Genomic DNA, 12,429 nt, shown 5'->3' on the forward strand with positions numbered 1-12,429 from the left:
AATGGTAGACATATGGAGATGTATGTGTAGGATATGGGGAGATGTACACATCAGGGGATATATCTCTTGAGATATGAGCAGAACTTGTGTGGGAGATAAGGGTACATTGTATGTTTGGGAGGGACTTGGGGACATTGATTGTGTGCCAAGGAGACTTGTAGGGGAAACCTGAGTGTTCCTGTGTGGGGATGTGTATGGACATACAGATGCACAAATACCTGTGGTTAAGTGTGTGTGTGGGATGGATGTGAGTAGATGGATGTGTACATGAGGGTGTACTTGTGAGTATGCATCTGAATAAAAATGTGGTTGGAAGGCTTCTGGGACCATGGAAAGGAAAATGAGTAGGAGTAATATGGAAAAATGTCAAATGAGTTTCCTTCTTTTACAGGTTCCTCCTTTCCCTTGACCAGTTCCCTCCTTTTTCTTCTTTCTCATCCCTTCTCTATTTTCCTCTTCTTTCACTCCTCTCTGTCTTATACTCCCCTTCTCTTTCACCTCATTTTCAAGCTTTCTCCTTCTTACCTCACCTTTTTCTTTCCCCTTCCATTGTGGTAGAAGCAACTTGCAGATGGAGGGGAAAGGAGGAATGGTGATAGGGGTCCTGGGATGGCATCAGACCAACATTTACACCCAGCACTGAATCTTGGAGTGCGTTGGTGGTAGGGGACAGTTTTCTCTCCCAACGCTCCCCACCCTCCACCATCATTTCTTTTCTTTTTTTCTTAATCTTTCTCTCTCACTAGTGCTGCTGCTACAACCATCAATCACAAATGGCTTTTTATCATACATGATTTAAAACAGGTGTTTTTTTCTTTGTTTTGAAGACAGTGCTCATGTTATTTTCAACTTATAAGGTAGTACTGTATCAGTTGAGTTTTTCTAAAGCTCTCATATATAAAAGTTCTATAAATCTTGTTTTTTGGCAAGTAGTAGAAAATTCCTGTTGTTTAGCCAGAGGTTAAATTATGTCTAGTTGTTATACTTTACTGGTGGTTTCTTGTTTGTAATTATGAGCATTACTTTATTTTGGTTGCATAAAAACATTTACTAAGAGGGTTACTTTAACAGATCTCTTATAGAAGAAGGGGTTAATTTTCTACTTTCAACCAAATGTATTTTGAAGGGAAATTCATTCATCACTTTCTTTGTGGGTTCACAAATTTAGAAGTGGAAGGGGCCTTAGTGACATAGTAGAAATCCTGTTCTCTTGAATCTAAGAGTAAAACATTGAAAAAAATAAATATGCATTTGGGTCCTAACTAAATCCATCTAAGTTACTTCTTATATCAACATATTCCTCAAATGAAGGGATTTATTTATTTTTTCTTATTCCAATTACTCTTAAATCTGTATTATAGGACATAGTATAGCAAATATTAGATTTGTAACAATAAAATTCTGCTATATGGGACCTTTTTAACCTTAATTTCCTTTAGCTATACAATGAAATGTGAAATGGATTTTCTAACTTTATTTTGATATAGGATTACATCTCTACCTCCACCTCTACCCCCTCCACCTGCACCGTCTTTGCTCAACTATCGAACTCCTTATGATGAAGCATACTATTTTTATGGGGCCAGGAATCCTTTGGATCCCAGTCTTGTATATTGTAAGTTAATGCTTCAGTATATATATTACCTGTTGGTTCATATTAAGAAGTTTTATTTCTTGGTGGAAAATATGAAAAAATAGAATTTCTGAAAAGTATTTGAATAAGAAAAGTAATACAGTTCATTTGTATTATCTTGTTAGCTGTTTTTTTTTAAAAAATATGTTATTTTGAAATCCACAGTGATGCGTAATACACATCACTGTTTTATCACCTTTTATGTGATGCATTATTTTTTTCCTTTTGAATTGCTAAAGCAGAACAACTGATTACAATTTTTTTGCAGTTATTTGGTCATTTTTTATGTTGGTGAGTTTTTTCATATGCTTTTGCTCTAGGTGCTCTTAATTTTTTTTTTGTTTTATAGGTATCTAAGATTGAGTACATATTTTCTTATTTTGTCTAGATAACCCAGGAATTATGGGAATACCTCCACAAACCTTTGCTAATGCCCCTGATATTTGTGAACCAGTAGGACCCATTATGTAAGTCTATGTAACATAATTTTGGGAGGGGTTTTAAATACATTAACCCTTTCTTAATGACTACTTTCTACTGTATAGTCTTATAGTGTGTAAGTATATATGTGTGTCTATATATGTGTGTGTGTATATGTGATTATTTACAGTGTTGTTTGCATATTTGAACATACTTCGATCTATGTTGAGAACACTGTCTAATGTTCCAGATATCAACCCATGCACGTGTTCACATCTTATGGCATTCTTTTCTCTTATTTTCTGAGTAACTGGTCCACTTCCTTTTCTGATAGTCTAAGTTCCCCTACTGATGAGACACTTTTATGTAACTTTTCTTGGGTAATTTGTTGCAGCCCCACTCAAATCTGACTCTCTCTATCTTTAGTTTTTCAGAGCTAGTATTCTGTGACTTGTAGCTGTCACTGAAAGAGTATTAGAGAGATGGACATTTGTTTCATGGAGAATGTTGGGCTCATAACAAGCATTGCACGGTCTTTTCGTACGTGGTCCATTCCAGTGTCTTCCTCTTGTGCAATTCTGGATCCAGTTTATTGTCTGTCTTTGGTGTCAGTCTGAGGTGTTTGAACTGTTGAACCGTCCAATCACATATCATAATCCACATGTAGACATTCTTTATCCACTTGGTTTATCCCCTGTGGATAGTTTAGTGCATAAATTTACTTTTTTTTTTTTGGAGGGGGGAAGGCAGGGCAGTTGGGGTTAAGTGACTTGCCCAAGGTCACAAAGCTATTATGTGTTAAGTATCTGAGGCCAGATTTGAACTCAGGTCCTCCTGACTCCAGGGCTGGTGCTCTATTCACTGAGCCACCTAGCTGCCCCATAAAGTTTACTTTTAATGCTTAATTTTAATATATTTTTTAAAACCCCAGAATGAACATTGACCAAGGAGGTAGGCTGGATAGTAGACAGTGGAAAATATAAAATGGATTTAGATGTCAATGATTTTGTTTCATTTTTTTCCTACTTTTCCCTTCAGTCCTTACCCCATCCTCACCACCCACAGTGTAAAAGATCATTGGATGATTTTATTTGAAAATTAACTCTTCCTTAACTGTCACATTTTTATGATTGTCAGGTTACTTTGTTATGTTGCAACTACATTGGTAGATTGAAGACTTTAGGACTTAGTAGTGTTCATTGTTATTTTTACTGTTACTTTGAAAGATATTCTTAGACTTGAAAATGTATGAAAACGCTACAGTTTTTCTTGCCTCTTAAAATATATCTAGAGTTTTATCTAATAATTTTCCTGTGATTCCAATCAGCTCAGAAAACACTGGAAACACTACTTCCTATGATCTGGACACTGTGCTTTTATTTACTGTCATCTCAGATTGTATTGTTTATTTTAGAAACCTAAAAAAAAGTCAGCTATCAGTTCATTGTTTTGTGTCAAGTCTGTGATTAGGTGAAGACTGTTACATCTTTCTTGTTTATATATTGACAAATCAGGTATCCTCTACTAATATTTAACAAATTATTTTTTGAACCTAAATTAAATGCTTTGTACTTAGCCTGTTTATCCTGAATACCATCTTACTTGGTTTTGCCTAAGCATTCTAATCTGTCAAGATTAATTTTAATATGAGTCTGTCAGTTTGATATGAAGTCTCTTCAAGAAAATAGAATTAGAGCAAAGAAAATAAATTGTCCTTCTCCATGCTATTTTTATTTAGAATACCAGAATTTTTTAAAATTTAGAATACTAGAAATAATTCTGTAGACTAAGAATTTCCACTTATCTGAGTGGTACTGCCAGAAAGACACTGATAAGTTTTATTTTATTTATTTATTTTTTTAAGCAATTGGGGTTAAGTAACTTGCACAGATTACACGGCCAGTTATTTTTATGTGGGTGCCGAGTGTCTGAGGCCGGAACCGATCCCAGGTCTCCCAACGCTAGGGCTGGCACTCTTACTCACTGTGCCTGCCATCTGGCTGCCCCTAAGTTTTATTTTCTTACACTTTTTATATGTGCTCCATACCAGTACTGTTCTGTTTGTTTGCATTTGTCCTTCAAGTATTACTTGCCTATAATATGTTGTAGTTCAGAAGATTGTAGTTTATTTTATGAGTCATATTTTAATAAAGTTGCTTTCTGATGATATTTAGAGAAACTCCTTGGTATCATAATAAGCTGTCTTGAAATTAAAGTGTAGCATGGCTTCTCAACTATTGCATCCATCTTGTTTTTTATTGCCGATTTTGATAGTAGCCTTAGATTATTTTATTTTGGGGTCCTTTATCCACTGATTACATTAAAATTATGAAGGAAAAGGGCTTTTAGACTTTTTTTTTCCCTCCTGGTCACAAGGCAGTCATCTAGGTGGCCTAATAGAGGTCTGGACCTCGAGGTAGGAAGACCAGGAGTCAACTCTGGGCCTTTGAGGAAATCAGTTAATCTCTGTCAGTTTCACTTTCTTCACCTATAAAATGGAAATAATAATAGCTCTCACCTTTCAGGGTTGTTGTGAAATTAAAATGAGATAATATTTGTAAAGAGTTTTACAAACTTTAAAGCAATCTATAAATACCAACAGTTATTGTCAGCAGGAGTTGTTCTGAAGAGAAAGGTGAAATAGCTATCATTGCTTTTCTTTGAATTTTCATTTCTTTTTTGCAATTTTAAATAATTATATTTTTCTTTGAATTTATTTAGGTTTTCTTTAGAAATGCATTTCATCATTAAAATTTCTCACTGATTTTGTTTTTTTAACTAAAACGTTTTTTTAAGTGATGGAAGAATCAGAATTCAGGAAATAGAAAAGTAGTATGATTTTATATATGTGTATATATATTCCTTATGCAAGAGATATGTTCCTGAAAAAGTTTATACAAGTTGAATTTTTGCAAATAAAGTGATATTTAAATGAGTCAGGAGATCTAACAACTTAATGTTTAGAATTATTTTATAAAGTGAAGAGTATTTGTTTGGTAAAATAATAACTCCCTATTTTGTCCTTTTTAAGTTTGGATTTTTAAGCGTCAGGTTTGCTTTAAGTTGTAAGGCTCACATGTTCTGTAGTATGCAGTATTTCAGCTACAGAACATTTTGTTGTTCAAGGGTTATATATATTATATTTTCTCTCACTGCTTTTTAAATTTTGTATTTTTTCAGGAATCTTCTGTTCATTTTGAACTGGCCTACTTATTGTATTGATATTCTTTTTTACTGTACTAAAATTAGGTCTAAATATGTTTACATATTAGGTCTTTTTTTTTTTAATCATTCTAAGCCTTTTGTTAGTTATTTCTTTTGTTGTCATCCTGAGGGATTTTTGGAGAATGATGTATTTGCTATGTAGTCCACTATTCCCCACCTCAAAGTCATCCCACAAATTCCATGCTATTTCAAGAGACTACTTTGTTTTAATTTCCTAAATACATTTCATGCTATTAATTATGTTTCAAACAGGAGCAAAAATGTTTCGAATGAACCGAGCACTATGAGTGATACAGCAAGAAAAGGAGGACTCATCTTTGAAGATAAACCAAGGCCTACAAAGGAGTCCGTTCAGTCTTACCAGTATGATTTGGAGCAACAGGTATGAAATAGGATAACTATTTCAATGTGCATGTAGGGGAATTATTTGGGAGAATGGAATCAATTCATATTCTACAACTGCTTGAATTGTTAGCATTGTATTAAGAATTCTGTAAGTATTTTGACTTAACTATTTCCGATGTCTATGCAAACTAGACTTTACAATGCTGAAGTTTGTTTCATGTAAGTGAATACATTATCCTTTTGAGAATCAAAGTTCACTCAGACTTGCATTTAACAAAATGCTTTGTTTAGAAGACGATGAATTTTAAATTAAAGAATAGTTAAGTTAAAAATTCAGTCATAGTCCAACTGATAAGACCAGTCTAGATAGTCTTTCCAGTTTCATAATGATAGCAAAATTAAGAATATTAGCAACCTCATAGACTAGGTTGCCTATGCCTATAAATGTGAGAGGAACTAATGCTGAGTATACTACTTCCTATCAGAAAACAGCATGTTTAAAATATACATGAATATCCTACCCAGTGCCATTAATTGGTTTCACAAAAATTCAACTTTAGTTGAACCATTATTGCTGGGGCAGCAGGACTTCTAGACTATATATAAGGAGGCAGGATTATTTGATAATCATCAGAGGAGTCCTTGATGTTTTATTCTGCCAGATAGCAGAATTGGGGAAAGGGAAACATCAGGGAAAAGGAGAAATCTGGCTCAGATCAGAGCATTTAATGAAATCCTAGAAGGAAAGATGCAAAAAAGAGCTGACTTTACCTAACAAAATGATCTATCTCCTGTTTTAAAATCTATTTTATTGAGAAATTTTAGATCTTTGGACATCATTTCTCAATATTGTTTGTTGAGTGTTTTACGTTTCCCTTTGCTATTTAATAGTTTAACCAGAGGCAAGCCTTATCTTAGAACCATTATTGAGATGGGTGGATCTCTGGCGATTGGCTGAAGGATATCCTAGCAGGACTTACTTTAGTGTAGAGCTTGGTCATAATTTATTAAATGCATTATTGTACATTGAAACTGATCATAGTAGCTTTGTATGGATTATGTTTGTATTAGTCTTGAAGGTTGCTTTTAAAAATTAATATACTTATTAAGCTATTTAAAAGGATATCATGGTAGATCATACCCATCCATGTTTACTAGGACATGAAATGATATGAATTGTTGAAAATCTATATAATTTGGTTCTTCAAATATCTATACTATGCTGTTGTGTAACTCAGGTCCTAGACTTAATTCACTCTTTATCCATTTCCATCAGCCATTGATGGACTCTCTGCTTTTGGGTCTACTACTCCATGAGTCAGCTTAGTTCAACAACTTTCAGCCAAAGGGTTTGATGCTGGTATGACCAGTGACCATAAGAAGTATTGGGGTGGGGGCAGCTAGGTGGTGCAGTGAGTAAGAGCTCTGGCCCCAGAGTCGGGAGGACCCGGAATCGGGTCCAGCCTCAGATACTTAACACCCACACAAAGTAACTGTGTTACCTTGGGTGAGTTACTTAACCCCAGTTGTTTTAAAAAAATAAAAGAAGTATTGGGGTGGGCAGCTGAGATCAAGGCATGATCTTAGAGTCAGAGGCCATAGGAATAAGGTGTTACAATGGATTGGGAGTGTTGGGATTCAAACCAGGAGCTCTCAGGGGAAGCGGGGAAGTGGAATTTGGAACAATATGGACCTGGAAATGGAGTAAGAACCGTGATATTTAATTTTTATTGAAGCATTTTAGCTAACCTCCAAGATTTTATTTGTTAGGGGTGAAATAAATACAGTTCTACTGACAGTATTTTTTAAAATATTAATACTGGACTTGAATATTGTAACACATTTAGAAGTAACTATTTAATAGGTGGCCCTTGTTAATTTTTATATATTCTCTTAAAAATTTACTTTCCACAAGTGAAAAACTTGCCCTCTAGCTGTAGTTTATCGACCTCATGCATCCATTTAGATAGTTTTATTCTTGAATGTGTTGGTTCCAGGATTCATTAGTATGTGTACAGAGCTGTTTGTCTCTAATTACACAAGGAATCCTATTCAGATATATAGGCAGTCTCTAATTCAGGAACAGTTTGTGTTCCTAAAGTTTCTTTTTAAAAAAAATTATGCTGAATTTGATAAATACTTTAAAAAAGAGAATATTTCCATATGTAAAATATAACCAAAAAAGAGGATGAGGGGCAGTTAGGTGGCATAGTGAATAGAGCACAAGCCCTGAAGTCAGGAGGACCTGAGTTCAAATTTGACCTCAGACACTTGAAATTTAACTAGCTGTGTGACCTTGGGCAAGTCACTTACCTCCATTTGCCTTGCCTTCCCCCCTCCAAAAACAAAAACAAAAAAAAAAGAGGATGAATATGGGAAGCTGTAAATTTCTGTTATATACAAGCTTGATTTTTAAAAACCAGTGTATAATAAATTAAACATGTTACTTTCAGAGCTGTGCTGCATGCTTGTGTTTTCCTCTGTGTGCCTTCCTGTTCCCATCTGTGCATTTTTAAAGATAACTGAAGTGACTCTGCCCTTTTTTTTTTTTTTTTGGCTATACTGTTTCTAGCTTGTTTTTTCTTTTTCTTCCTCCTCCTCTTCCTCCCACCCCCTTAGTTAAGGAGGGAGAAAACACAATCCTTGTGATAAACATAGTCAGCGAAAACAAACCCACAGGGTTGTCAAGTGTAAAACCGTATGTCTTTTTCTTTTTTTTTTTTTTTAAGCAATTGGGGTTAAGTAACTTGCTCAAGGTTAAACAGCCAGTTATTTCTGGGTGTGGTGCTAAGTATCTGAGCCCTGATTTGATCCCCAGGTCATCCCGACACTGGGGCCAGTGCTCTTACTCGCTGAGCCACCTGGCTGCCCCTCGTATGTCTTTTTCTGTTCCTTGGGCCTAATGCCATAAAAACGATGGTCATTTGGGTCTTTAGATAGCCTACAAATAACCTTTTGTAATTGAAAAGGTATCTGAAATAGTACCAATAGTAGCTCTGAGTCCCCAACTCCTCCGATTTCTGAAGCCTTTTCGAAGGTTGGGATCTCTCGGGAGCCTTTGGTATCCTTGAATTTAAAGGAGCTCCCAGAGTTGTGTAGAGGTGGAGGCTGTAGGAGCTACTCCGCTTCCCAGGCAGTGCAGCTGGAGGAAGCTAGATAGGAGTACCAAGCGCTTTCACAGAAGTACCCTAGGAGGGATAGACAAGGTTCAATAGGTAATCTGTTGCAATTAAAGAGTATGTCTTCGATGGGAATGATTATCATTGGTGGTAGAGACATGAATTTTTGTGAATTGGTAACTACAGTTGTGAATTAAATACCTCTTGGAAAGAAACAACTAAATTTTTTTTTTTGCAGTGATTTGGATAAGAGGAGTAAAATTAATAATGGTGTCACTAATCTTGATTTTGTCAGACTGGCAGTACAGTATTGTAAATTGTTGCTTATTGTGTTAAGATACGGGAAAGAGAAGCAAGACGGAGGAAAGAGCGAGAGGAAAAAGAAGAATATGAAGCTAAACTGGAAGCTGAAATGAAAATTTACAATCCCTGGGGAAAAGGTGGAGGAGGTGCTCCCCTCAGAGATGCCAGAGGAAACTTGATAAGTATGTTGACTTCCTTGTTTCTTTTCTCTTGGAAAAAATGTGATTCTTTCTACTCTTAACATTGGGAAAGTTAGGAGGGAGGGCACATTATTCTGAACTGATTCTCTTTCTTTAAGTAAATACATTTTATTGCCATTCTTATGTTCTCATTTTTAGGTTAGAAGGAGAACAGTGCTACTGAACTGTTTGATAATCATATTATTAGAGTAGAGACTTCCAATTAATTTTAAAATTAAGTTTTTATGTAGACTGGTAGGTAAATTAAGATGATTGGTTTTATTAGAAATTTGCCTCATATTTTATTTCAGAATGTTTTTCTTTTTTGGAGCCTAGTGTTAATAAATCTATGGTACAGTAATACTTATTATATGGCATAGTAGTGAAACTGAAATTGTCCAGGGTAAAAAATATTTTCATATAATGTAGAAAGTTGGCTTAAAGTATTTTATTTTTAGTCCTGAACGTGAAATAAAATGTTAAGACAATCTGACTGCTTTAGCCTTAAATGAAACAAGATAAAACCTAGAGGAGAAGTTGAGTAATATTGAAATATATATTATCATTGGAAATGTAACAGGGAGAAATTATTCTAAAAATTATTAAAACAATTAGAAAATGCCTGTTAAAGTAAAAATGAGAAACATGTTAAACTTAAAATTGCCTGTTATTCCTTAGCTGGTATAATAAGCCTAAGGGGGCAGGCTGTAATTTGAGAATTATTTGTGAGTATTGCTGACTTTATGAGTCAGGGATGATAGTTACTTGAAGGTACCTTAGAGTTGTTTAGGTCCTGGATAATAAAGGATGTTAGCTTATTTCTTGTTTTGATTTATATTAATGATGACTGATTTTTTTTAAGTAATAAGTTCCAAAATTGATATACTAACTCACCTTCTCCTAAGGTTTCCTTGACTCATCACCTTGTGCATGTTTTGGAAAAATGGAATTCCTGGTCTAGAATAACAGCTTAGAACTTCTTAGCCCTCTATTTAATGCAAGTAGTAGGATAAAATATTCCTTATGCACTTGATAGAAATGGTTGGGAAATTTGAGGATTATTGCACACTTTATAGTTCTTATAAACCACTGGCCACATTGGTATACAAAATATTTAATAGTAAAATGTTAAAAATCCAAGAATAATTTCCATTTCTAATTTTAGCAAATATTTTATTACCCCAAAAATTTTAACCCGTGTTGTTCTAGGTCCTTTGGGTGAATTCAGAGGGTTGGAAAGGTAACTTGATTCTCTCATTCCCAATACTTATTAACAGATGCTTTCCAAATCAAATTATGTGGCAAAAATTACCTTCATTTCACTAAAAAGTGACAGTAAAACCCAATTCATAAATCACATGTATATTCTACCCAATGGTTTAATTGAAGGGTTTGTATTTACAATTGTCTGGATCTTGGATTGAAAAGCAAGTGTGAAGAATGTTGCCAATGCCTTCTTGAATTCTTCCAGCTGAAGGGAGGGCTCCTTTCTGTTCCTCTACCAGCCTTTTTCAAGCTAGTTCAAGAACCAGGATCTGTATAAAGTTTGCAGGATGAAAATTTATTTGAGTTAAATTTTTTTTCAGTTAACATTTATTTTCTCTCTCTTCTCTTACTGAAAAGAAAATTAAGAATAACAGCCTTGTAACAAATATGCATAAATAAGCAAAACAAATTCTCATAATGGTCATGTTAAAAAATGTGTTGACCTTGTAGAGGTTATTCAAAAAGAAAAAAAAAACCTGTTGAATGTTTAGCATGCAAATTTATTAGACTATAAATAGTTATTGTTTCAAAGAAATTCATTATTCTTTTAAGGTGTAAGCAAAAGTGATTATTGTAAATTGTACTTAATAGAAATAATTCTTCTGCTTAAGAAAGAAGTCTCTCAGAATGAGATGAGATGCACTTACAGACAATAATAATTATAATAAACACAATAATACTCACTTGATCAATCACTTAACCTCACTTTTAGAAGTGGAACTTCATATATCAGAAGTGCCAGGAACTGTGTGATATGGGTCACATTAGTTAAAATGAGGTAATGATAAATGAAAAAATTCTCTCAGGGCACATTCTGTGACTTCACAGTAGACATTTATAGTTAGGGCATCATTTAATTTACCACCCACCATAAAACTCATTTATGATAACAGATTATTTGGAGAAAGATTTAAAATCTACTTTATGGTTTTCATAGCTGCAGTTCTCATATTTTGAATGGTATTAGTTTCTGCCATTTGACTTTTCTTTCAATTCCTGTTGTTTGCATTTATGTTATAAAGGAATTTAATTATAACTAAGTATTCTTTTTGAGTTCCTCCTCAAAGAAAATTTTCTTATCGGGAGAGTAATTGAAATGAGATGTTAAGATTAACTTCTACATGTAGGATACAGTTATTTTTTAATATAAAAATCAACTTGTGCTTTGGGAGTGTGTATGGCAAGAGTTGCTGAATCATTTTAGAAATGTAGAGACCTGCGTTTTTACTCTTAAAGCCAAGTCTTTAGCAGACACAGCCCTTTCCTTCCACCATTGGTGGTTTCTGTTACTAAATCACAAGAAAGACCTTGAGTTTCTTAACAACATTCTCTCCCACTCATTTTCTGCCCTGGTCTTTTTATCTTAAATTATGATAAATCTCATATCTTCTAGTGACTCTTATCTCTTAATTTTGATTTTATAAGTTGGAAAAATATGATTTTTAGCTTCCAAGAGTATAATTCAGTTGACATGCCAAAGCATGCTGTCATCCTAAGCTTTGGTTGTTTACTAGTTGTAGGTATTAAGTCTTTGTTTTGTAGGGAAAATATTTTATATTTTCTTCAGTCATCCTGTTTGCCTTCCCAATCAGTAATATTTTGGATTATCAGGGCATTGTAGCACCAATGCAATATTCACAGTACCTATGGTGGCTATGAATATGCCAGTGTAATTCTGAATTCCAAAATATAACAGACTCCACATTGAAGACAGAACCAAAACATTTATTCAAACTGCATAAAGCTGAATCACCAGATTCACCAACACCAGAAAAACAAATCCATCATAGCAAAAAAGAAATCTATACATAATAACAATACAGGGGACACCACCATCCCCAAGCCTTCCCCCTGATAGGGCCTTCCCATAAATGAACACTTACAGCTTGCTGCTTCCTCTCTCTCCCTCAGCTCTAACTACTCTGACCAACTTCCTCTG

General features: G+C 34.4%; 1 protein-coding gene across 18 annotated transcripts in view; it reads left to right on the plus strand.

The window, feature by feature from the left end:
* Positions 1–12,429, plus strand: part of CSPP1 (centrosome and spindle pole associated protein 1) — a 142,511-nt gene that overhangs the window by 75,469 nt on the left and 54,613 nt on the right. For all 18 annotated transcript variants that reach the window (XR_011170688.1, XM_069100061.1, XM_069100062.1 and 15 more), the window contains 4 exons: positions 1,488–1,615; positions 2,022–2,100; positions 5,531–5,660; positions 9,080–9,227. Coding sequence is in view for 17 of the 18 variants with exons in the window: in XM_069100061.1 (XP_068956162.1) it covers positions 1,488–1,615; positions 2,022–2,100; positions 5,531–5,660; positions 9,080–9,227 (485 nt within the window). In the remaining variant the exon portion in view is untranslated. The remainder of the gene's footprint in view (positions 1–1,487; positions 1,616–2,021; positions 2,101–5,530; positions 5,661–9,079; positions 9,228–12,429) is intronic.

The sequence above is a fragment of the Petaurus breviceps genome, unplaced genomic scaffold (genome assembly GCF_028583685.1).
Source record: "Petaurus breviceps papuanus isolate PSGF00001 unplaced genomic scaffold, PetGlider_PUasm1.0 38, whole genome shotgun sequence".
Classification (NCBI taxonomy): domain Eukaryota; kingdom Metazoa; phylum Chordata; class Mammalia; order Diprotodontia; family Petauridae; genus Petaurus; species Petaurus breviceps.